The sequence below is a fragment of the Lactuca serriola genome, chromosome 4 (assembly GCF_051521515.1).
Source record: "Lactuca serriola cultivar US96UC23 chromosome 4, Lser_US96UC23_V15, whole genome shotgun sequence".
NCBI classification, from domain to species: Eukaryota; Viridiplantae; Streptophyta; class Magnoliopsida; order Asterales; family Asteraceae; genus Lactuca; species Lactuca serriola.
In genome coordinates this window covers 131,760,930-131,784,492 of record NC_136411.1, presented here as the reverse complement: position 1 = coordinate 131,784,492, position 23,563 = coordinate 131,760,930, and the positions used below count along the sequence as shown (strand labels likewise).

Below are 23,563 nucleotides of genomic sequence, written 5' to 3'. Positions count from 1 at the left end.
AGTTCGACCGCACTTGTAGCAGCCGGAACTCCCTGCCTTACACACCCCATCGTGCAATCTCCCACACTTGCCAAATCGACCATGGCTCTGCTGACTCCTGGATCTGTGATCTGAAACCTTGGGCTTTTTGCCCGAACTACCTGTACCCGAAACCGCCTCCGGTTTCCTCTTCTTCTCCATCTCAAGGTCAATCTCCTTCTCCCGAGCCCTAGCAATCATGTCATCCAGCGTTTTACAGCTGGACCGGCTCACAAACTGGCGGATATCGCTCCGCAACATCTCATGATAACGGGCCTTCTTCATTTCCTCATCGGCTGCATACTGAGGAACGAGAAGAGCCCTCTCCCTGAACTTGGCGGTGATCTCCGCCACGGTCTCTGTAGTCTGGGTGAGGTCCTGAAACTCTCTGGATAACTGTTGCACCTCAATAACCGGTGCAAACTCTGCCCTGAACCTGGTAGAGAAATCAGCCCAGGTCATGGCATCTAGCGCTGCATCATCTCTAATGGTATGTCCGACCTCTTCCCACCAATCTCGTGCCCTGTCCTTTAGAAGACAGGACGCCAATCTAACCTTGTCCCCCTCGGGACACCTGCTCGTGCGGAAAGCGTTGGCCACATCCGCCAACCATCTAGTACTCGCTATGGGGTCCCGCGCCCCGTGGTAATTTGGAGCTCCACATGCCCTGAACTCCCTGAACGTAAGTGTGCGCGACCCCATCATGGCCGCCACCTCGGCACGGAAGGTGCCCAACCTCTCATCCATCAGCTCTAGGATACCCTCCTTGATCGAACCGAAGATCACAGGAGTCTGCTCCAGTATGATACGAGTAATTTCTGAAGAAAGAAACTCTCTGGTCTGCTCATCCATACGCTCGGCCCCCGAGCCTGATCCTGATCCCTCCCCGGCACCTGCACTGCCGTCTGCTAGCCTCGAACGCAAAACCACCATTCTGAAACACATCAAGGCAACATCAGAAAACTGAAATATCTCATGGGATCATTGATACTACTACTAGCTTCCTGGTCTTGTCTCAGCCTTCCTTGATTCGAGTACGAATCCTCTGCTTTCAGTAGTACGGGCCCATACTACCTTCCACATCTATCCGTACTTTCCTCAAGAACTGCCTTGACTCCACCAAGTCACTTCTACTACTATTGATCTCTGCTACTCTCATCCTAGGCTTGCCCTAGAGAAATCTCTGACTCCACTCAAACCAGTCCTCAGCTGCCGAAGGCCTCCTTGTAATGCTAATTAGCCATCACCTGAATACCATCACATGTGATGAGGCTCAGATAATCCTTCGAGTAAAAGACTCGTCCCTACAACGGTTAGACTCAAACAAGATCAGCGTAATAGGGCCAAATTCAACACTCTGAGATTATTCAACCCTGATCACATGTGACGTGACGTATTCACCTAACGGCTAACTCCCATCACCAAGAGTCCTACAAAGCACAAAGCAAACAGCATTCGGACACAGGAAACTACTCAAGCAAATCTATTCTCATAACGAGAAACTGTACTAGCATACAATGCTAAGCTCATACTATCAGGCATAACCTAAACAAGCTATCATACTATTGTCTACTCAATACTAGCATGCAAATCTTGTAAAGCTGAAACACATATAGCAGGCACATAAGGCATCCTCCTAGATCCTTAGTCCTATTCTAGCAGGTTGTTCTACTGAAACTGACAATCATAACATAACTTGTATGGGTAATTTGGGAGTACTTACTTGAGCTCGGCTAATCGCATGCACCACACCCTTATCTCGTTTAAAAATTCTTTTCTTTCTAAGTGCTTTTCAGGATTTCTTTCGAAAACATTTTTCCTTTTGAAAATCTTTTTATCTTTCCCTTAGTTTGAGTTCAAATACACCCGGAAGTGTATCCGTATCCCTCAAACCAAGGCTCTGATACCAACTTGAAACATCCCAAAAATACGACCCGAAAATTTCATTTTTAATATAACAAAGATCATAAAACTGAGTATCACATAATAAAACCATACGTTGCGTATCTCAAAACCATAATAAAACACTGTGAGAAAAACTGTGTCACAACTATATCAAAACATATCTAAGAAACTGAATCAACTCCCAGGACAAAAACTGAAGCGGTGGTGTGTGCGATACCATCATTCCGAGCTCTTCCCTTTACTTGCGGAAGTACCTGAAACCAAAACTGAAACTGTAAGCACAAAGCTTAGTGAGCTCCCCCAAACTACCACATACCATACAATAACAAATAAAGCACATACTGGGCCTTGCCCACTGCATCGGACTGACGTCTGGAACTAACTGCATCAGACCGAAGTCCGGAACTGACTGCATCGGACCGAAGTCCGGAACTAACTGCATCGGACCGAAGTCCGGAACTGACTGGGACCTTGTCCCCTGCATCGGACCGGAGTCCGAAACTGGCTGCATCGGACCGAAGTCCGGAACTGACTGGGACCTTGTCCCCTGCATCGGACCGGAGTCCAGAACTAGCTGCATCGGACCAAAATCCAGAACTGTATGAACATAGCATAACATAAACACGTATCTACTAACATAAAACATATACTGCATCGGACCGAAGTCCGGAACACATAACACATATACATGCCTGAATCACAAAGACATCAAGCACCCTGAACTACTGCTTCGGACCGAAGTCCGGAACTAACTGCTAGCTAAACGGGTCGGCATTGTGGCCGTAGACCCGTTCCTATTGGTAGGAAACTCACCTCGTGAACTGGCTGCTGAGTGTATGGCTCTGGAAGCTATCAGTTGCTGCTCCGGTATCTCCCCGGCTACAATTCCATAAACACACTCAATCAAATACTAGTCACTGTATTGGGGTAAAATGACTCTTTTACCCCTGGTCAAAGTCAACTCTCCCGGTCAAAGTCAACCTACAGTTGACCTGACTCGCCGAGTTGGGCCGCCAACTCGCTGAGTCCCTATTCTCACTTCTCAACCCTACTCGCTGCTACTCGTCGAGTATGGCATCAACTCGACGAGTTTCCTTTTGATTCTAGAACTCAGGCTATCTGCATCCGACTCGCCGAGTCGTATGAACAACTCGACGAGTTGTTCTTGAGCTAAGAAGATTGCCTTGGACTCGCCGAGTTGTATGAACAACTCGTCGAGTTGTATGAACAACTCGTCGAGTCCCTCCATTACTGAGTCTGACCTCCAGCTCACTGAGTCCACTCTACTACTCACTGGTCCCCACTCGTCATCACTCAAAAAGGGAAAAATCGGGGATTCGCGACTCGACTCGCCGAGTCGGAAGAACGACTCGCCGAGTCGCATGCATGCAACTACTATACACTCGATTCTGCTTGAATCCAACGCGTAAAACTTATAGATCTGGGCTCCCTAAGCTCGATTAACACGTAAATATTCTATCTTTACGTGCCCATATGCACCCATGAAGATTAAAAGGCTCAAAAAGCATAATAAAGGCTAGATCTAGGGTTCTCAAGCAAAGAAGCTTCGAAAAGGCACTAGATCAGGGCTCTAAAACTCCTGAATGAACAGATCTAGGGATATCTCGACCCAACAAGGCATCCATACAACCATAAAGCTTGGAAAATACATTAAACTAGCCTTAGAGGTGTTCTAATGGAGGTTTTAAGCACAAAACAGAATAATTCCGAGACATAACTCAATGAACTCTGACTTAGGCCTTGGATCTTTGCTCTACACTTCCTCTTTTTGGTCCTTTCTTTTTTTCTTCTTCAATCCTTCAAGAATCCACACAAAAACACTTTAATCATACAAGGAATGGTTTACCGTTTCTCACAAGCTCTTTGAGGGTGAAGGAGGCGAGTTTGGGGCACATAACATTGCTTAAATAGTGAGCAAACCCGGGGATTTAGGGTTTCTTCCTGGCAGGCGGACTCGCCGAGTCCCGAATATGGACTCGTCGAGTCTCCGACTTACACGTGCTCAAAATCCCGTCTCTACTCGACGAGTCGTGCTATAGACTCGACGAGTCCCTCATGAAAACTTCTAAATAAATAACATGGAAACAACATACCAGAGACAGGTCGTTACAAATTACCAATTTGGTTAGGATTTTGGGCTGTTTTACTCACATGTAAAGCCTGTTGATGAAATCATATGTTCTTAAATAGTTAAGATCTTCCCATTTAGAATCCGTATGGTGATTTGTGAAAGTTAGATACAACCAAGAACTGTTGCATACAACTAGTGGTTCATTGTTTTAAGTGGTCGCGTCTTTTCTGAAGAAAATCAACCGGGTATGGTGGTTTGAAAGTGATGTTGAACAGGGGTTGTTTTACTGGATCTTATACGTGATGATCAAACTTATGGAAAGGAATAAAAGACAATGTGGATCTGTAAACATGTGTGTGTGTGTGTTTATGTGTTTGAAGAAAAACCCAAATCAATGTGTAAACAGGAGACTTCCATCAGATTTGACCATCTTCAACCTTCAAAAAGAAGATGACGAACTGTGAATCTGTAAAACATGTGTGTATGATCTGTATGTTTTTTCATACACACATACAAAGAGAGAGAGAGAGAGAGAGAGAGAGGGAGAGATGGTCCAATTTAATTAATTATTTTTTTCAATTAAATTAAATAGAAAAAATATAAGAAAAAAATATCAGAAGGGCATTACAGTCATTTCAGTTTTCTGAGGGACAAAAAATGCAACGAAATTACCTTAAAAGGACCACCAATAAAAAAAGTCGTAGTTTGGACTAAAACCCCAAAAAAATACATACCTAAGGGACTATTTTTGCAATTTTGTCTTATTTTTAATGTTTTTGTCTTTTAAAGTTAAATTATGTTTTATACTTTCAGTACTGATCTTGTGACATTTTGTATCTTTGTTTTATATAAATTAAAATTTGGTTTATGCTTTTATGTGCATAAGATGTGAAAATTTGTTTTTTATAAGTTCAACGCAGTCAAGTTAGCTATATTGCTCTATCTTCATATCCTTTTTTATCAATATGATTTTTTTTTGTGCACCAAATATAATGTGTAGTTTATAATTCTATTTTCATTTATACTTTGTTACAATAGTTATTTTTAAATGCGAAAGCCCATTTGACCAGTATTGTTGCTAGCACCTTCTACTATTGGAAGGAGGTTTATCTCTTTCTCAACTTAAAGTAAGGTGCTCTAATAAGCAAATAAGATGTTATTATATGTCCTTACACTTTTGAGTAATTGATTATAGAAATAGAGTACCCAAAAATTATGTGATCCACTAATAAATAATATGTTTTTTTTAATAAGCTTGTAACATGAAGGAGACCAACAAATCCAACTTTTAAGAAACATGACACAGATGTTTTTATTAGGTATGTAATCATTTCACACTTATGGTTTTCACCACATCTATTTAGTTTTAGACAAGAATACGTAAAATATAAAGAAAAAGGAAAAGAAGACTTGATAATTTGGTTAGGAAACAATAAATGAATACTATATGAGGTTTTTGCATATAAGTAGGTTGCTACTATTGGTAAGAAAAATAGGCATGTTGCCACTATGTGAAAAGAAACATAAGTATGTTTGTTAATGACTTCTATTTCTACTATCATGAGAATGTAAGTTTAAATGATTTCTTTGGAAGGTATAAATGAAATAACTAACAATGCACTTTCCCTTATTATAGAATCTTACTTTCATTTCTCCGTATTACATTAAAATATATGAATTACAAATAAGTGTGTTAACTTTTTTTTGTTTATCATAGCTACTTACTTTCATTTGTTCATATTACAACATTGTAATTTCAATTTTTTTCCAAATTTGGCATATATTGGCGCAAAAAGTATTGTCGCCTCATTTTTCTATATTCTACAACCAATATTAAGTCCTTTTGTCTTCATTTACCTCTCAATAACAAGCTAAGAGTGTGGTTGAACCTGCATTTAATGCATTTGATAATGATAATGTTTATATGGAGAAATACATTCAATATCCAAGGCGTATTAAGTTCCAAGTAATTTTTTTGGTCATAGTGTAACTGCCAATATACTTTGTAAAATGTCCATTTTGCTCTTTACTTTTGCAACATCAGTCTCAAGAAATGCAGGGTTTCAAAATGTCGATGATGGATGAGCAATGTCTGAATGCATGGATGGTGGTGGAGGAGATTAAGATTGGTTTAAGTGTATAGACGTGTGTTGTGAAGCTTGGAATTTGAAAAAGATGGCGAATGAGCTTATGGAAGGAGATAAATGGAAAAAGGTTAGGAAGAAAGTTAAGGAAGTTGGTAAAGCAGAAAATGAGGCAATCAGTTAAATCCATAAATGGTGGCAATCATTTAAAATTAGAATACTCCGTTTAAATGTTAAGTTGGTCTTCATAATGAAACGGTTCAAAATTTATACTGAAAATATGTTCTTTGGATGCAATTTTGTTACTCTCTTTTGATGTCATGGAATGTTTTATGTTGTTATTGTTGTCAAATTTACTAAGTATTGACCATCAATCTAGAAAATCCCATTGCCAAAAACAGAGAATAAATTGTGTGGTATCCATGTTTTTTTTTTGCTATTTCTTTAATCAAAATTCAAAATAGTAATTTTCTTATGTTGCAAATATCATTGCGTCTGAAATTAAGGAGTTTGAGGAGGTTAGTTGTCTAATGGGGAAAGAAAAACTTTTACAATAAGAAAATTTCAAATATATGGATATTTAGATACAAAGTTGATGAATTAACCAACTTGTCCTTTTACAGAGTATTACTAAATAAGTATATTAAAATAAGACGATGTTATATTAAAGGAATACCAAAAGCATACTTATTATTTTAACTTAAAACGTCTTTTTATTCTTAAACCAAAACATCAATTTTAATCTTCTAAAAGTAATTATTCTCTGAAATAAAACTAATCATCACCAAGTGCATTGCATGTTATTTGAAATATAGTATTTTTCATATGGAACTAATTGATGAAAAAAATCATTCATAAAAAAAACTATTCATCAAATGAAAACTAACCGAGGAAACAACTACAAAGTGATCCAAAGAAATTAACTTGGATTGCATATTCTTTTGTGTATTACATGTTTTCAAAATGAAATGAATCACCATAAATGAACTATTCAATCAAAAAAATTAAGATGTTGTCGTTATTTGGAATAAAAACTAAGGAAAATGACTTTTGAGGGTAACTAACTGTTGCGTTTGTTTTCATTTGGTCTCTTTCCTTTTTTTGTACTTAATATACCATCGAACTTGTTGTTTGTGTTCACCATAACCCTTTGACCGACTATCACAGGTTAAAAGCCAGTCAAAAGGGTTATGGTGAACACAAACAATAAGTTCGATGGTATATTGAGTACAAAAAAAGGAAATGGATCAAATGAGAACAAACGCAACAGTTAGTTACCCTTAAAAGCCATTTTCCCTAAAAACTAAGATGTTATAGTTATTTGGAATTATTGTTCTATTTGATTCATTGCAATATGCAAGGAAGTCACACGGATTTATTAGCGTTTCAGAATTTTAAGAACCAAGTATTAATATTTTCTAACTTTGTTAATACGTAATGATTTTTATGGTTTGGTCTAATAGCTGCAAGGAAACTATTCACCAAAATGAACTGATATATATATATATATATATATATATATATATATATATATATATATATATATATATATATATTGCCACTCGAGAAATAGAGACTCTTCACAACCTTATATTTAATAATATTAATTGTTCTTTAAACTTGTGGTATGTACTATGTCAATTGTAAAATGGGAACACTATAACGATTATGCTTGTATATGAGTGTAAAATGGAATTAACTAAAATCATAATATATTGTTTATTTAGGTTTTAATATAATAAAAAAATTAGTAACTTGTATTCTTATAAAAAAACAATTGTTTGATATAATATATTTGTTAGTTGTTATTTTATTTTGGTGTTTTATTTTGTTATTTATTAATTACCAGTTAATATTTTATGTAGTTTATATCAACATGAAAAAGCAATCAACTATTGAAGGGTTATTTAAAAGAAAACGTGTCAATTCTACCCAAGATCCTGAAAAACCACCCGAGATTGTTTTGGATGAAAAAGCCCTAATGTCTAGTATTCCTGATACAGTAAACCCAACATGTAGTATTCCTGTTGCAGAAAAACCCAACATCTAGTATTTCCGTTGCGGAGACCCGTCCAGAAAAGCTCAACTTGAAGCGAATGAAATTGATCTTAATATAGTTGAACGAGATCCCAATTTGCGTATACAAATTTATGATTATCCAATTAGTCAACGAGATAGCATCCGTAGAGCATATACAAATCTTGGTCCCTTTCAATGCAAGCTTCCAGTATATCCAAAATCTGGACCGGAAACCCATAAACGCAACTTTCAAGTTTCTTGGTTTAAGTTATTTCATTGGCTTGAATACTCAAAGAGTCGAGATACTGCATTTTTTCCCCATGTTTTCTATTTAACAAACCTTCTGGAATGGTACAATATAGCCAATGATCATTTACTATAGATGGTTTTCAGAATTGGAAGAAATTGGGGTATGTACCATATGCCTATTATATTCATTGTTTTACTCATCGATTACAGTTAGTATTAATGACCGCTTCACAAGGAGTTGTTGCAGTGCAAAAGTTTTTTACTAAGTTATATTTTGTTATTAACGTTGTCAGTGCTTCCTCCAAGCGTACTGAACAACTAAGAGATGCATAAGCCGAGCAAACTGCATATATGATTTTTATTGATGAGTTACAGATATGTAGATGTCTCAATCATATTGGTACATTACAATGAGCTAGAGATACCATATGGAGTTCTCACCTCAAATCAGTTTTGAGTTTACTCAAGATGTTTAGTCCTACTTGTGAGGTGTTACTTAAAATTATTGAGGAGGGCATTGGTTCGATCAAAGGGGATGCAGATTCAACATATGAGATTATTACTACATTTGAGTTCATTTTTGTTTTGCATCTCGTGAAGGAAATAATGGAGATAACTGATATACTTTGTCAAGCTTTACAAAGACAATCTCAAGATGTTTGCAATGCATTGAAGCTAGTTGCATCTACCAAAAAGCTTTTTCAAAAAATGAAAGATGAAAGACGGGATGGTTTGCTCTCTCTCTTATTAAGTCATTTTGTCAGGATCGCGAGATTGATATCCATAATTTATCTTTTGCCTACTTTAGTAGAGGGGCTCGAGCTCGTAAGGAGCATAGTGATCATACACTTGAACATCATTACCAAGTGGATATCTTTTACGAAGCCATTAATTGTCAATTAATGGAATTGAATCACTGGTTTAATGATAGCTCAATGGAGTTGATTCAACTTTCAACAACTTTAAATCCTAAAAGTGTTAATGAGGCTTTTCAAAGTGTTGATGTATGTCAGTTACTGGAGAAGTTTTATCCTCAAGATTTTAGTGAATAAGAGAAATTACTTTTGAAGATGCAACTTCAACACTATGAGATTGATGTCGTTAAACACGCAAATTATAAACTATTGACATCTATTTCAGAGTTGTGTCAATGGTTTGATAAAGACTGAAAGATGGGCTAATTTTCATCTTATTTATCAAGTAGATAGTCTCATACTTACTCTTCCAATTTTCACTGCTACAACAGAGAGATCATATTCAGCGATGAACCATATTAAAACAAGGTTACGTAATAAGATGGAAGATGAGTTTTTGAACGACTCACTGGTTTTGCACTTTGAAATGGAACTTGCCGAAACGATTAGTCTAGAAACAATTATGCAAAATTTCAAAAAAGTAAAAGATCGACGAGTTCCACTTTAAAGTGCGATGTAACAATATTTATTATTAGTTTTCTTGTTTCTAATTTAGATATGTCATAATTTTGAACCAATTTTTTTTGTCTATATGATTTTGTTTTGAAGTTTTAATTTCAACCCCCTAGCTATAGTGTTTGAGTTTCGCCCCTCGTTGTTTTATATTTATGTTTGGCTTATGTAATGTTGGAGCTTTGCCATGGTTGTATTTGTTTGTTTAATAATTTCTTGATTTTAATCTCATTGGTATGTGTATGTATATGGTAGAGCTATTCCGAAGTTCAATACCATCGAGCATGTTTTCATATAAACCTATCACCTGGTTGACTTCATATGTCGACTTCACATGCCAGATTAACCTCTTTCTTTTTCCTTCTCCAACGTAGTCCACCCATCTCCTCCAACTTTTCCGGTAAAACCTTCGGAACCTTTTCGCCTCCCCATGAGAACAATTATGGCTTATAATTGTTTAGACGACTCCATGCATTTGTTAGATGAAGATCTTGGCGTATTCTAATAAGACCCATACCCCACCATCCAAATAATGGCAATTTAAGATACCGACAACCCAACAAATTTTAATTTCACAAAAGGTACAGTCACTTGCTCCATATTCCCTGTGTAATGCTATCAATTTAAGGAAAAATAAACTATTATTTTATCATATTATAGTTATATGTAACATTAAATATTTAAACAACTTAAAACTTAAAAGTATATAATAGCTTAAATTTGAAGTTAATTCAGTAAATTTTCTTATCATAAAACTTGCCGCAGATTGTATAATTGATAGCTTGATCTGATAACCGAACTTTTTTTTGAGTCGTTAATTTTGTCACATTAAGTGGGACAACAAAGTTTAAATTCTGAATTCACCAAGGATCTAATATTTCTATAGATATTCAACAAATTACATTGTCATACTTCGTAACCTTAGATATTATTATACCAATCAGATTCGAGGATCTGATATCTAAATTAAACTTGCTTTGCGCTTGATGCTTTTGCATTATATAGATTAGATTAAATGAGGATCGCCACTAGTAACAGCCAAAAGTTACCCATTTTTGTGTAGGATATGATAAAGCTATGATATTGAATAATTTTCCAAATAATTAATGCTCAATGTCCACACATTTTACTTAACTTTGTTATACACTATCATGAGATGTTGAAGATTTTCCAAATATGGTTTGTATCGTAAATAGCTCATATACTAATTTTCTTTAGACAAAATAATCACAATTTTGTTTTTCAAAGATCCAAAAATCAGTCACATCAAACCAAATGATTTTAGGCCAAGTTAAAAAAGAAAAAAAATTCCAGTTGTATTTTATTATTTGTTACAATGAAAGAAATGATATGAATAAGATTTCGGAGTTCCCCACCTAGATTTGTCGTCTGTCCTTTTTGTTGTTGGGGCAAATTTGAACTCCCCTTTTTTGGTTTGGATTTTGGCCACGTCTTTTCGAACGAAACCCTAGGTGATTGAGTAGTAAAAATCTAGGTGCTTGTAATTTGTAAAGCTTTTTTATCTTAATGATTATATGGTGAAATACATAACAAGATTTTTGTTATGATTAATCAATTAATTATTGATACAGTAGATGTTTAGAGCCCTTAAAATGCCTGCCAAGAGACTAGAGTCAGCAACTTGTGGCCAATTCCATGAAGAAAACTAGTGATTGGTTTGCTTTCATTTGTCTCAATTTTTATTCCATACTTGTATGTTTGAATATTTAAAGAGATTTTTTTTTCAATGTTAACAGGATTCTCTCCCATGAGATCCCAAGTGATGTTACAGTTCACATTGGAGGTGCTTCTTTTTCATTACACAAGGTATGATTTGTGATTGTGTGTATCCTCTTGTAATTATCCATCTTATTTCTATAATTTTATGCAGTTTCCATTGGTGTCAAAGTGTGGTTACATAAGAAAAATATTATCAAACCACAAAGATTCTAATATTTTAGTAATTGAAATCCCTGATGTCCCTGGAGGCCCTGAAGGATTTGAACTTGCAGCAAAGTTTTGTTATGGAATAAATTATGAATTTTCAACAAAAAACATATCCTTAGTGAGATGTGTTTCGGAGTTTCTTGAAATGACAGAAGATTATGCAATTGGAAACCTTGTAAAGAGATCCGAAGCCTATTTAAATGAAGTAGCACTTAAAACATTAAGTGGTGCTATTACCATTTTGCAATCATCAATAAATTTGTTACCAATGGCTGAAAAGGTGAAGTTAATTACTCGGTGTATTGATACTATTGCATATATAGTGACCAAAGAAAGTGAGTTTTGCTTGGGTGATTTGGCTTCCTCTTCATCAAATCTGAAAGCTATAGTTGATTGGAGGGCTGAAGATTTAATTGTTCTTAGAATAGATGTATTTCAAAGGGTTCTTCTTGCAATGATATCAAGGGGATTTAAACAATATGCACTTGGTCCGATTCTAATGCTCTATGCTCAGAAATGTCTTCAAGGTTTGGTAAGATTTCTTTTTGTTGTAGGAGTATTTAAAGAAGGGTAAATTGCAAGAAAAGTTGGTGTACTTTCATTATATATCATCCAACTTTAGTTTTTTTCATTATATACCTCTTCATCAAATCATAGTACTTTGAAAAATCGCGTTATAGAAATCTCATCCAAATAGAAACCTATTTTCACTGATATAACGAGATAGATTTTTCAAAGTAGCGTACAATCTTTTAATTAAGAAAAATAATGAAAGTACAATGTTTTAATAGAAAGAAATGAAATTTGGATGATATGTAAACAAATAAATAAAACTACATTGTTGTTTCTTGCATTAACCGTTTGGCTCTTCACTTGTCACCAAATGACAACATTTTTAATCGTAGTTCATATAGACTTTCTACATGAATCACTTCATTATTAAATGGGATTTTTTTCTATAGAACTCCATAGGAATCACACAATTTTCCAGTTATTCATATGTACAATTTAACATCAAACAGGAGGCTCTCGGAAAGGAGAAGAAAAAAATCGACTCAAAACAAGAACACGAAATGAGGATAGTTCTAGAAACAATAGTAAGCCTCCTACCAAGAGAAAGAAACACAATTTCGGTCAGCTCTCTTTCAATGTTACTTCGGGCAGCCATATACCTTGAAACAACAATGGCATGTAAGCTAGACTTAGAAAAACGAATGGGCTTACAACTCGGGCAGGCAGTCTTGGATGACATACTAATTCCATCTTTTAATTTTGATGGTGACATATTGTTTGATGTGGATACTGTCCAAAGAATCATGATGAATTACCTTGAATATGAATTAGAATCTACAAATATCCAAGAAAATGACATGGAAAAAGTTGGAAAATTAATGGAAAGTTATCTTGCTGAAATAGCTTCTGATAGGAATTTATCACTGTCCAAATTTATGGATTTTGCTGAACATGTTCCAGAACAAGCTAAGGTATCAGATGATGGAATTTATAGAGCCATTGATATTTACTTGAAGGTATGTATATATGCGTATCTCTTCTTCTTAACATTTATATATTATTTATATAGGGTTCATGTCATAATTTAGCATGTTATAATTTAGTCACTTTACTCATTTTTAATGTATGGAAGGAGAACCAACTATATTTTGGTATGTTCTTATTTGTTCATCTTCACTGAAAGCTTCTATTTTATTTTATTCAAATGATATATTATAAATAATTAAGAAAATGAGTAAAGGTGACTAAATGAGAACATATGTGAAATAATTGGTCCCCTTCCCCCACATTAAAAATGACTAAACTACCACGGAGACCTACTTGCTCCAAATCAGCACCCAAAACTGGTCAAACCTGTGCTAGTATATATATAGCGGGTCATAAAGGTTAATGTTAGGTAAGGAACATTTGTTTTGTTTTTTTTACAAAAAGTCATTGTTTCAAATGAGTACCATAAGCCCCACGTGATAATGGTACATATTGAACAACATTAAAGTGATTAAATGAGAGCATATATACATAATAGTTTGTTGCTAAATTATTACATAAACCCTTATTTGTATACTAATATTTTGCAGTCTCATCCAACGTTAAGTGATATGGAAAGAAAGAAAGTTTGCAGCTTGATGGACTGTGAAAAGCTTTCACGTGAAGCATGTGCACATGCTGCCCAAAATGATAGGCTTCCAGTGCAAACTGTGGTTCAGGTTCTTTTCTCTGAACAACAACGGTTAAGAGGCACCATGGGTGGTGATGGCCTAATAACAGTTGAACCCACCACCAACAAGCCATCATCTCATGAGCTTTCATGGCTGATAAAAGAAAACCAGGACCTGAAATTTGAGCTTTTAAATATGAAAATAAAGTTGAAAGAAGTGGAAAGATGGACTAGTGATCGCGAGAAAACTGGAGTCAGCAGCCCGGGTCGTGCTACTCGTTATTCTGCTGATAAGCCACTATTTCCTCGGAAATCGTTTTTAAATTCTGTATCGAAAAAGTTGGGGAAGGTTATGCCGCTTCTACGTGTTGATGGGGTTGTACCTATGAGTACAAGAGGCAGGAATAAACCAAGTAAAGACCGAAGACATTCAATGTCTTGATTCGTTTGGCAAGGGGATTCTCGATTCCATGCATGCGTTTGATATATTTGTGTGATATTTCTTTAAAGTTTGTGTGTATCATTATAGTATTTCTTTAAAGTTTGTGTGTATCATTATAATCATATTAGATATATGCGAGTCAAATTTGATGAATAATATGCATATTTTAAGTGTACGTAACTCTAATTACCAGATCAAGCATGAACCTTTGCTTGCATGTTGACAGAAAGAATTGAACATATAAGGCTAAGGGGTATGGTTAACACCAGCCTACTCAAAAAGTGAAGTCACATCAGCGCCACATCACCTTTACTAGTAACCTACTACCAACCCACTAACCCTTAGAAATAGTTACCACTCCACATCATTTTTTTTCTTTTTTATATTTTTGAACAATATTAAATTAAATTAAAAAATGATTCTAATAAAACACACATTAAAAACATTAAATTAAAATACATTGCATTAATTTTTAAACACACAAACTGAAATCCTAAAATACTTAAAAAACAACAATAAAAAAAATCCTAAATTACTTATTTTTCCTAAAATACTTAAACGACAAAAAAAAAATCCTAAATTACTTATTTATCCTAATTTACTTAAAAAAACACACAACAACTAAAACATAAATATTGGAACCTAATCGTCATATTTAGCAGGGACACGTTGTTGGATTTTCATAAATATGGCGAGATTTTCAGGGTCGAGATCCGGTTGAGGTTTCGTTTTTATGATTTGAATATTGGTGAGAGCGAGTTTTTGGCGACGACCTTCCTCTGCTGATTGATATTTTTTTTTTCTAGAAAACTTAAAGTTTTATCTATGGATTCCACAAGCCCATCGTCGCTAGTTGCGGTTGTTTTCCCGCTTGAAGACACCGCTCGTTTTGCTTTGTCCTTACCCGGTGGTCGACGGAGTTGGACTTCAGGCGGACCCTCTTCCTCGGCACCATCGACGTCATCATTGAGGTCTAGCCCAAAACCCGCGTCCGATTAAGAAGTTCTTGTTCTTTTGTTGGAGCCGGTGGTCGAGTCTGAATGCGATGTCTCTGGATTAAGGACCCGTTTTGGACCTTGACGGCACACTTCCCATGCTTTTTGGTGACCAAATGGTTTACCGTTGTTGGTCAGTTTGAATTGGTAGCACGCGGTAGATAAAACGTTGAAATCGTTAGAACCACTTTTATGCATATTTTTTAGATTTTCAAATATGCCATTAAACTTTGTGCAAATCGCGCAAAGATCACGCCATTTTCCGTTGACCGCGTCGTAGGACAGATCCGTTTTTCTTCCAAGAAGCGCGTGAAAGTGGTCCACAACACGATTCCAAAAACTTTTTTCAGATTGCGCGTTGCCTCGCCTCGAATCACAAGATATGAAAATCCAAGCTTTTGCTAAAGCTTCTTCTTCTCCAGTCCAAGTCGTTGCTTTCTTTTTCCCTTTTCCTCTTGCTTGCCTTCTTCGAGATGATTGTGGTGTTTCTTGGACCATCTCATCGTTGTTGTCGAGGTTGACGGTTTGGGATTGAGTTAATGGGACTTGAGATGATTGAGTTTGGAATTGTGGAGAAGCTTGTTGTTGAAAAGCTTGGAATTGGGGAATGAATTGAGGTTGGGTAAATTGTTGTTGTGGTCGTTGTTGTTGTAAGAACTGTGAGTTGTAGGGAATGTTAGTGAATAAAGGTTGTTGTTGAATTGGAGAATTCAACAATTGCATATAAGCTTGATAATCACTAGGAGTGTTTTGGGTGTTTGGAATGGGTGGAGTATTTTGGTTGGGATCCATTTTTTTGAAGAAAATTGAAAGAAAGTAGGAGATTTTTTTTTGAGTTGGAAGTGTAAGTGTGAAAGTGTAGTGTGTGTGTGTGTGTGTGTGTATATATATATATATATATATATATATATATATATATATATATATATATATATAGGTAAAAGATGTTATTTAAATTTAATTGTATTTTTTTTTTGTTTAATCCCTACCCGGTCAAAAGATTCGTTCGACACTGCTTTTTCCTTTCATGTCACTGGATGTCTTCTTTTGTGAAGGGTATCACTCCACAAGTCACCTATGCACACCTGAGGCGTTGTTCACGCGTAGGTGAGCTTGCCACCTCAGCCCCACGCATAGCTTTCCCGCCTCGATACCGTTTAGCCTAATATAAAAACACTTGGGTGCCTTTGATCGATGGAAAGCCGTTTTTATTTTCCAAGAAAATTCTTTTAGAAAATAAAATTGAGTTTTTTTTTCCAGTTTTTAATAAAACTTTAAGAGAACTTGTTTTGTTGGAACCAATGAAGTTTTTATTTTTTATATTAGAAATTTAGAAAACTGTTTTATAATTTACACATAATTTGGAAAACATAATTTTTTTAATTTTCTTGAATGTTTTTGAAAACTAAATCAACCAAACATGAGTTCAAAATTTTTATTCACTTAAAAATTTTCATAGAAAATTAGAAATTTTTTCACAACCAATGATGCCATAGATATTTCGTGATGTGATACGAGGCCTAATTATAATAAAAAAAAGCTAGTTCCATGTTTCTCGTATGTTTGAAATATCCATTGAGAAAATAAACACAGACCATATTTATTATAACTCCACTAAGAACCAAAGTCAGGTCTGACTTTGGTTTTCACCCCTCTACTTTGATTTATTTTATTTTTTTATGCATCCTTTAACTTTTGTGGTTTGCAATTTAACTGGTTAATACTTTGATTTGCTTTGTTTTTTCACGTATCCTTTAACTTCGTTCGAGTTATATATACATTAATCCGAAACAATTATTTGATTTTAATTTTAATTTATTTAACGTTTTTAGTTATACATAAACTAATCCGAAATAGTTATATGCTAATTCGAAACCGGTTTCGTGTTATACATAGGTTAATTGGAATAAGTAAATGAATAATATTTAATTGTTATATATTTTCTATCAAAAAACAATTTATTCGAGCAAAACGTTAAAAAAATATAAAATTTTCTAAAATCATTAAAACAAATATAAAAAATTTAAAGTTGCATAATGTATTAAGTTATTAGATAATGTATTTAAATTTAAAAAGATAAAAAAAATCCCAGTAATAACTTTAAAGATAATAAAATAAATAAATACAATTGTTTTAACATAATTATATTTTATATTTAAAAAAAAATATTAAACAAATATAAAATAAGTAATAATTTATATATTAAAAAAAAGTTTTCCATTTCTTAATAATTCTATACAAAAAGTTAAAATTAGAGGGAATGCCCTTGCTTTGCTATGGGTCAAGGATTTTCCACCTCTCTCTAGAACTAAGAAACTTAAACCAAAACTAAAATTAAGCAATATGTTAATTTTGTTTCAACAAATCATCAAACAAAAACAGAAGAAAAATGAAAACTTTATTTAATTAACTATTAAGAAAACACAAGAGATTAGTTTATAAGCCTTCAAATATTGATCAAGTGCCCCTTTTTATCATTACTAGATTCGAACTCTGCAAGATACGTATAATAATCATCTTTTTCTGCAATCAAATCATAAACACATTAACAAATCAATTAAAGTTTAAAAGAAAATAAGTATGAAAGTACAACATTGTAATAAGAAAATCTAAGAGCACAATACCATTATAGGAAAAAGAAAAAAATACAACTATTTATTGCATTCAACCCATTATATGTTTATCATGTAATTATAAAGTACAATCCGATTACACCTAATGCACATTCACTGATTTGTATATTATAGCATTCTAGTTTCATATCTTCCTGTCATGGGATTTTTAGCAAAATAATGAAAAAAAAATGAAAGTACATTGCTATTTCAAACACACACAATTGCATACACGTAGTGGTTTTTTAGCCAAAATAACAAAAAAAAAAATTGAAAGTATGTTGTTGTTTGAAGCGCACACAGTATGTTTTGTAGTTTTGTGTTGTGTCATTTTAAAGTAAGTTAATGTCTCAGACACACACTTTAATGATTATCTTTCTTTTATATATATATATATATATATATATATATATATATATATATATATATATATATATATATATATATATATATCTTTCTATTATAAATTTTGGCTTTCAAAAGCATATCAATTTATGGCTTTGTACTTTCATTTTTAATATAAGTACAAAGCTATAAACGGATAATTTTTTGGTCTACATTTAGATAATATTCTATAAATTTACCAATAATAATTAAAAAAATATGTGTGTGAGCAGTGAGTTAAATATGAAATGATGTACCTTTTAAAAGATCTTGAGTTCTTCATAACTATTCAATTTTCTGCATCATCCTTCTTCCTTTCTACCCTTGTCTTCGATACACTTCTTGACAATCTCTTCTACCTGTCTCTGTTGTATGTATCAAATAAAAAAATATGAAATCAATCAAAATCACTATAATTGACAATTTATGTAGCATTATCTTACTAAAATGGGTTACTATTTTGAGGCACACTCACTACATCATAAATATTAACTTTTGGGAATTAAGAGAAACACCAAGATCAAAGAAAGATTTTTTTTAATGTATTTTGCAGCAGATTCGTTTGGCACCACCTTCTTTCTATCACTTTTCTTCATATTCTTATACATACAAATAATACTTATTACTAGAAAGGTTACCCCCGCTACGCGGGGGCTAGAAGCTTTCAATGTTGTTTTCGAATCGATAAATATGACAGACGTAGAAAGTGCATGGATGAAAAGCCCGGGCTTTGCCCCAGACCGTTTTTTTCATGTTTTTATGAAAAAATGTAAAAGTTTTGACTGCAAGGACCAGAAGTGTCAAAATGGCTAAAGAATTAAAGGGGTAGGAATTAGCAACTTTTTAGAAAAGGGATCAAAATTGACAAACCGTTAAATTTTGTGGCCAAACTTTAAATATTAAAAGGTTCCAAAAAAGTGTAAAAATATTGATTGCAAGGACCAAAAGTGTCAAAACGGGTAAAGAATGAGGAGCAAAGTTGCCAAAAAATATTCAAATTTACTATTCCTAACTTTGAAGCCCAACAATAATACAGGGACCAATTCTGCCAAAAAAGTAGCAAGTTCACTATTCTTTTTCTTGAGAACTTTAATATATATATATATATATATATATATATATATATATATATATATATATATATATATATATATATAATAATTACAAAAAGTATCAAAACATAAAAAACATATTTCCTTTAAGCATGACTCAAAAATGTGATACATTTATGTAGTCGTATCGATGAGTAACACCTAATATATTCAAACATTATCTTTTATATTCATGTATCCTCTATTTGCACATCAAACATTGCATCCAAACCAACCTACAGTTCAGTTTAAAATGCATTGTAAAGAAAATAAGTAAAAGTGCATTATTATTTTACAAAAAGGAAATAAGTTATCGGAAACCTTCACTCCGGTCATTGTGTAACGACCCAATTTTCACATCCAAAAAATTCATTTTTAAACATTACTTTAGAAAACATTAATAATTAAAAACATTGTTTGATCAAACCACATCACAACGTAAACCATTTCTAAAAGCCAAATCATACAACCAATCGAAATATCATAGTATAAGTCCCAGAGAAATCTCGTAAATGCGGAAACCAGTGTGTGTGCATGATGTGCCGCTACCGCGCCAGCTCCTTCCCCTTCGATGAAGAGGTACCTGAAACCAAAACTGTAAACTGTAAGCACAAAGCTTAGTGAGTTCCCCCATAATACCTCATACCATGCAAGCATATAACATACAACATTCATCTAGGAGTTACGGGCCTCACCCACACTCGTGAAGATACGGGCCCTTCCTATACTTCGCTAGCCGGGAGATACGGGCCTCGCCCACACTCGTGACGATACGGGCCCTGCCCACACTTCGCTAGCTGGGAGATACGGGCCTCGCCCACACTCTTACTATCTGGGAGATACGGGCCTAGCCCACACTCCACTCTCGGAGAGATACGGGCCTTGCCCATACTCAACTGCTAACTCATAATATACAAGTATCACACAAACAACAAGTATAGACAACTCTATCATACCGTCACATATATCATACTTAACTAAACTAGGAGATACAGGCTCAGACCACACTCTGGTGCTAACATCTCGTCTACACGGGTCGGCCTTGGTGCCTTAGACCCGTTCCTACTGGAAGGAAACTCACCTCGAAATAGTTGTTGGTCTGTGTGGGAATTGACTGTCTGCTGCTGCTGCTGCTCCGGAAATCCTCCGGCTATAATTCCCACAAAACACTCAATCAAACACCGCTAACTGACCCTCGGGTAAATTGACCATTTTACCCTTGATCAAGTTAAAAGTCAAAGACAGAGTCATCTTTCAGTTGACCCGGCTCGCCGAGTTGGATTCCCAACTCGCCGAGTCCTTATCCAATCAATTGTCCTGCAACCCGTCTCTACTCATCGAGTTGGGCGTTGACTCGACGAGTTCTCCTTCTAAACTGATATCCAAGTCCTTCATCCTACTCGCCGAGTTCATCTTCATCCGATGAACAATTCATGCTGTGACTCGCCGAGTTATATGAACAACTCGCCGAGTCTGTTCTTGATCTAAGAAGATTGCCTTGAACTCGCCGAGTCAGGGCGTTGACTCGCCGAGTTCCTTCATGGGTGAGTTCGGCTACCAACTCACCGAGTCCACCTAGGACTCACTACTCAACTCGACACAATGAAAAGGGGACAAACTCGGAGACTCGCGACCAGACTCGTCGAGTCAGATGGGCGACTCGCCGAGTCTGCTTCATGCAAAAGCCATATACGCGATTTTGCTCGAATCCAGTCCATGCCATTCATAGACCTGGGCTCCTAGGGCCTAGTTTACACGTAAAGTTTCCAACTTTACGTGTAGATCATCACCAATAAAGGTTCTAAGGCTCAAAGTGCACCAAAAGGGGTAGATCTAAGGCTTGTGTGCAATATGACTCCATAAAGGCAGTAGATCCAAGCTCCAGGGACTGAATAGGGTCTATATCTAAAGGCTAACAACTTGAATCAACCAATAATGCACAAACAAGCTTGGGACATGGTTCGAGAAGGACTTTAATGGAGTAATAAGCATAGAAACAGAGGGAAAACGAGTTATACCTCCAAGAAATTACTGAGAGAACACGAAGATGCTTGGCTTCCTTCCATTCCTCTTGATCTACTCCTCTTCCTTCCCAAAATCTTCAAGGAAACACACTAAAAAGCCTCAAACTCACAAAAACAAGGGCTAGAATGTATGGAGAGCTTCTGAGGGTGAAGGGGGTGGAGTTGGGGCGCAAATGGTCGTTTAAATAGGGTGTAAAACCTTGGAAATTAGAGTTTCATCAGACAGCGCGGACTCGCCAAGTCCATAATATGGACTCGCCGAGTCGCCAACTTAACCTTGTCCCAAGTCTTGTCTCTACTCGGCGAGTTGGGCCTCCAACTCGCCGAGTCCAAGGCCAATAATACAAAATACTCAGATAAATCTTACATACCAGGAGTCAGGTGCTACACATTGTTTCAATGTATTCAGCAAGCCTCATTTTATTTATCTTCTTCACCTAAAACATGAAAAGTATTTTTAGCAAAACATCATATGAAAAGACATGGTAATGATACTTGTAAAAGAAACCAAATGAATTCAAGACCTACAATTCCTTCATGATGTAGGTCAGGATCTGATGCATGTTTTTTGAGACAGGCCAAAAGGTCAACATGACGGATCCATGATTGTGCTCCTAACCACTTTGAGATAAGCACACAGTGAAGGCTTGCTTACTACAATCCACCAGACGCTGAAATAATTTAAAAAACAGCCATGTTATCTTATAGTGTTTCTTTCCGACTCAATACATAAAGAAAAGCAGGCTTTCTTCATTAAGTCCAAACTTTCTATAAAATTTCTCTCTTTTGATATGTCCTTCCATTTTCGGATGTTTTTAAACTAAGATGACACTTAATGAAGAAACCGAAGAGAAACAGGGTGTAAGTATTTGTCAAAAAGAATTCACATGAGTTATACCATCAGTTATGTACTGAAATTTCCCAGGCCATAGTTCATAAAAATCCTAATCTTTTCCTATCTTCTTTTTTAACTCTTCCATGAATGAAAAGTTTATATCATATATAACAAAAAGGGTACATAATTAGATTTTCCATCAATTGGTATTACTAAATGAAAAAGAAGAATTGACATCTGTGACATTAAGAATATGCCCCTATAATAAGTATATACTTGAATTCATCTAGATATCAATACCAATTAAAAATTGGAGTCAGGGAAATATACACAACCTTTCTTTCAAGCATCATCCATTGAATCAAAGCTATAATGTGTGTATTTTGAGAGGTTATGTTTAATTTTAAATTATATGATAAATGTCATATATAATAATATATGTTTGTTTTAACAGAAAAAAGTACAACAATACTTACGAAGTGGGCTCAAGATATGGTTAAAAAAATAAAGAGGGGATTCAAGGATGGTCGGTATCCGGTGTTGACAATACAACATATCAAGTGCATGACTTCAAAAGTGGTGGCATAGTGAATTTGAGGGAAAAGACTTATTCTTGCAGATATTGGCAACTAACTGGTTTGCCATGTGGTCATGTGATAATGGTTTTAACGCACTTGAAAAATGATCATTGTGGGCATATTGCTATAGATACTTATAAAATTGAAACATATCGAAGAACGTACGAGCATGCCGTATACCTTCTTTCAGAACTTAGTGATTGGGAGGTTTCGGATGACCTTATGGTTGTTAACCCTCCCATGATGGAAATACGTCAAGCCAGTAGACCAAAAAACACCAATCGTATTCCATATCAAGGTGAGGAACCAAAAATAAGAAGGTGTATTAGATGCCATAGCACAACTCATAATGCAAGGACGTGTAAGGAAATCGTTCCAAAGAACCAAAGTAAAACTAAAAAACGTACTGGGGCTTCAGGGAGTGGGACAAAAGCGACAGAAGAGGAACATGCGCAAGCGATCGAAAACCAATGGCAACATGAGCCAGAGAACCAATGGACACAACATACCGAACAACAATGACAACAACAGCCAGACAACCAATGGACACAACAGACCGAACATCAATGGCAACAAGAGCTACATAACCAATGGGCATAAGAGACCGAATACTAACCGCAAGAAGAGCCACAAAACCAATGGCAGTGTTACACCGAGTACCAATGGCAGCAAGAGCTAGATAACCAATGGA

General features: G+C 35.3%; 2 protein-coding genes across 2 annotated transcripts; both read left to right on the top strand.

The window, feature by feature from the left end:
- The first annotated feature begins 8,835 nt into the window (after window positions 1-8,835).
- On the top strand, window positions 8,836-9,419 carry LOC145098822 (uncharacterized). Its single transcript, XM_079036424.1, has 2 exons — window positions 8,836-9,097; window positions 9,181-9,419. The coding sequence occupies exons 1-2, from the start codon at window positions 8,836-8,838 to the stop codon at window positions 9,417-9,419; spliced, it is 501 nt and encodes a 166-aa protein (XP_078892550.1).
- Window positions 9,420-11,249: 1,830 nt separating this feature from the next.
- On the top strand, window positions 11,250-14,528 carry LOC145100356 (BTB/POZ domain-containing protein SR1IP1-like). Its single transcript, XM_079037660.1, has 5 exons — window positions 11,250-11,470; window positions 11,552-11,621; window positions 11,686-12,273; window positions 12,764-13,270; window positions 13,832-14,528. Exons 1-5 carry the CDS (start codon window positions 11,451-11,453, stop codon window positions 14,351-14,353), a joined length of 1,707 nt encoding a protein of 568 aa, XP_078893786.1. The 5' UTR covers window positions 11,250-11,450; the 3' UTR covers window positions 14,354-14,528.
- The last annotated feature ends 9,035 nt before the right edge of the window (window positions 14,529-23,563 follow it).

What these genes read in the sequence shown, in the direction of transcription:
- LOC145100356 (XM_079037660.1), top strand. Translation starts at nt 11,451, where the DNA reads ATGAAGAAAACTAGTGATTG. An exon ending in ATGAAGAAAACTAGTGATTG is followed by an intron (nt 11,471 to 11,551) that starts GTTTGCTTTCAT and finishes CAATGTTAACAG; the next exon opens with GATTCTCTCCCATGAGATCC. An exon ending in CCATTGATATTTACTTGAAG is followed by an intron (nt 13,271 to 13,831) that starts GTATGTATATAT and finishes AATATTTTGCAG; the next exon opens with TCTCATCCAACGTTAAGTGA.
- LOC145098822 (XM_079036424.1), top strand. Translation starts at nt 8,836, where the DNA reads ATGTTTAGTCCTACTTGTGAGGTGTTACTTAAAATTATTGAGGAGGGC. An exon ending in GAAAGATGAAAGACGGGATG is followed by an intron (nt 9,098 to 9,180) that starts GTTTGCTCTCTC and finishes ACTTTAGTAGAG; the next exon opens with GGGCTCGAGCTCGTAAGGAG.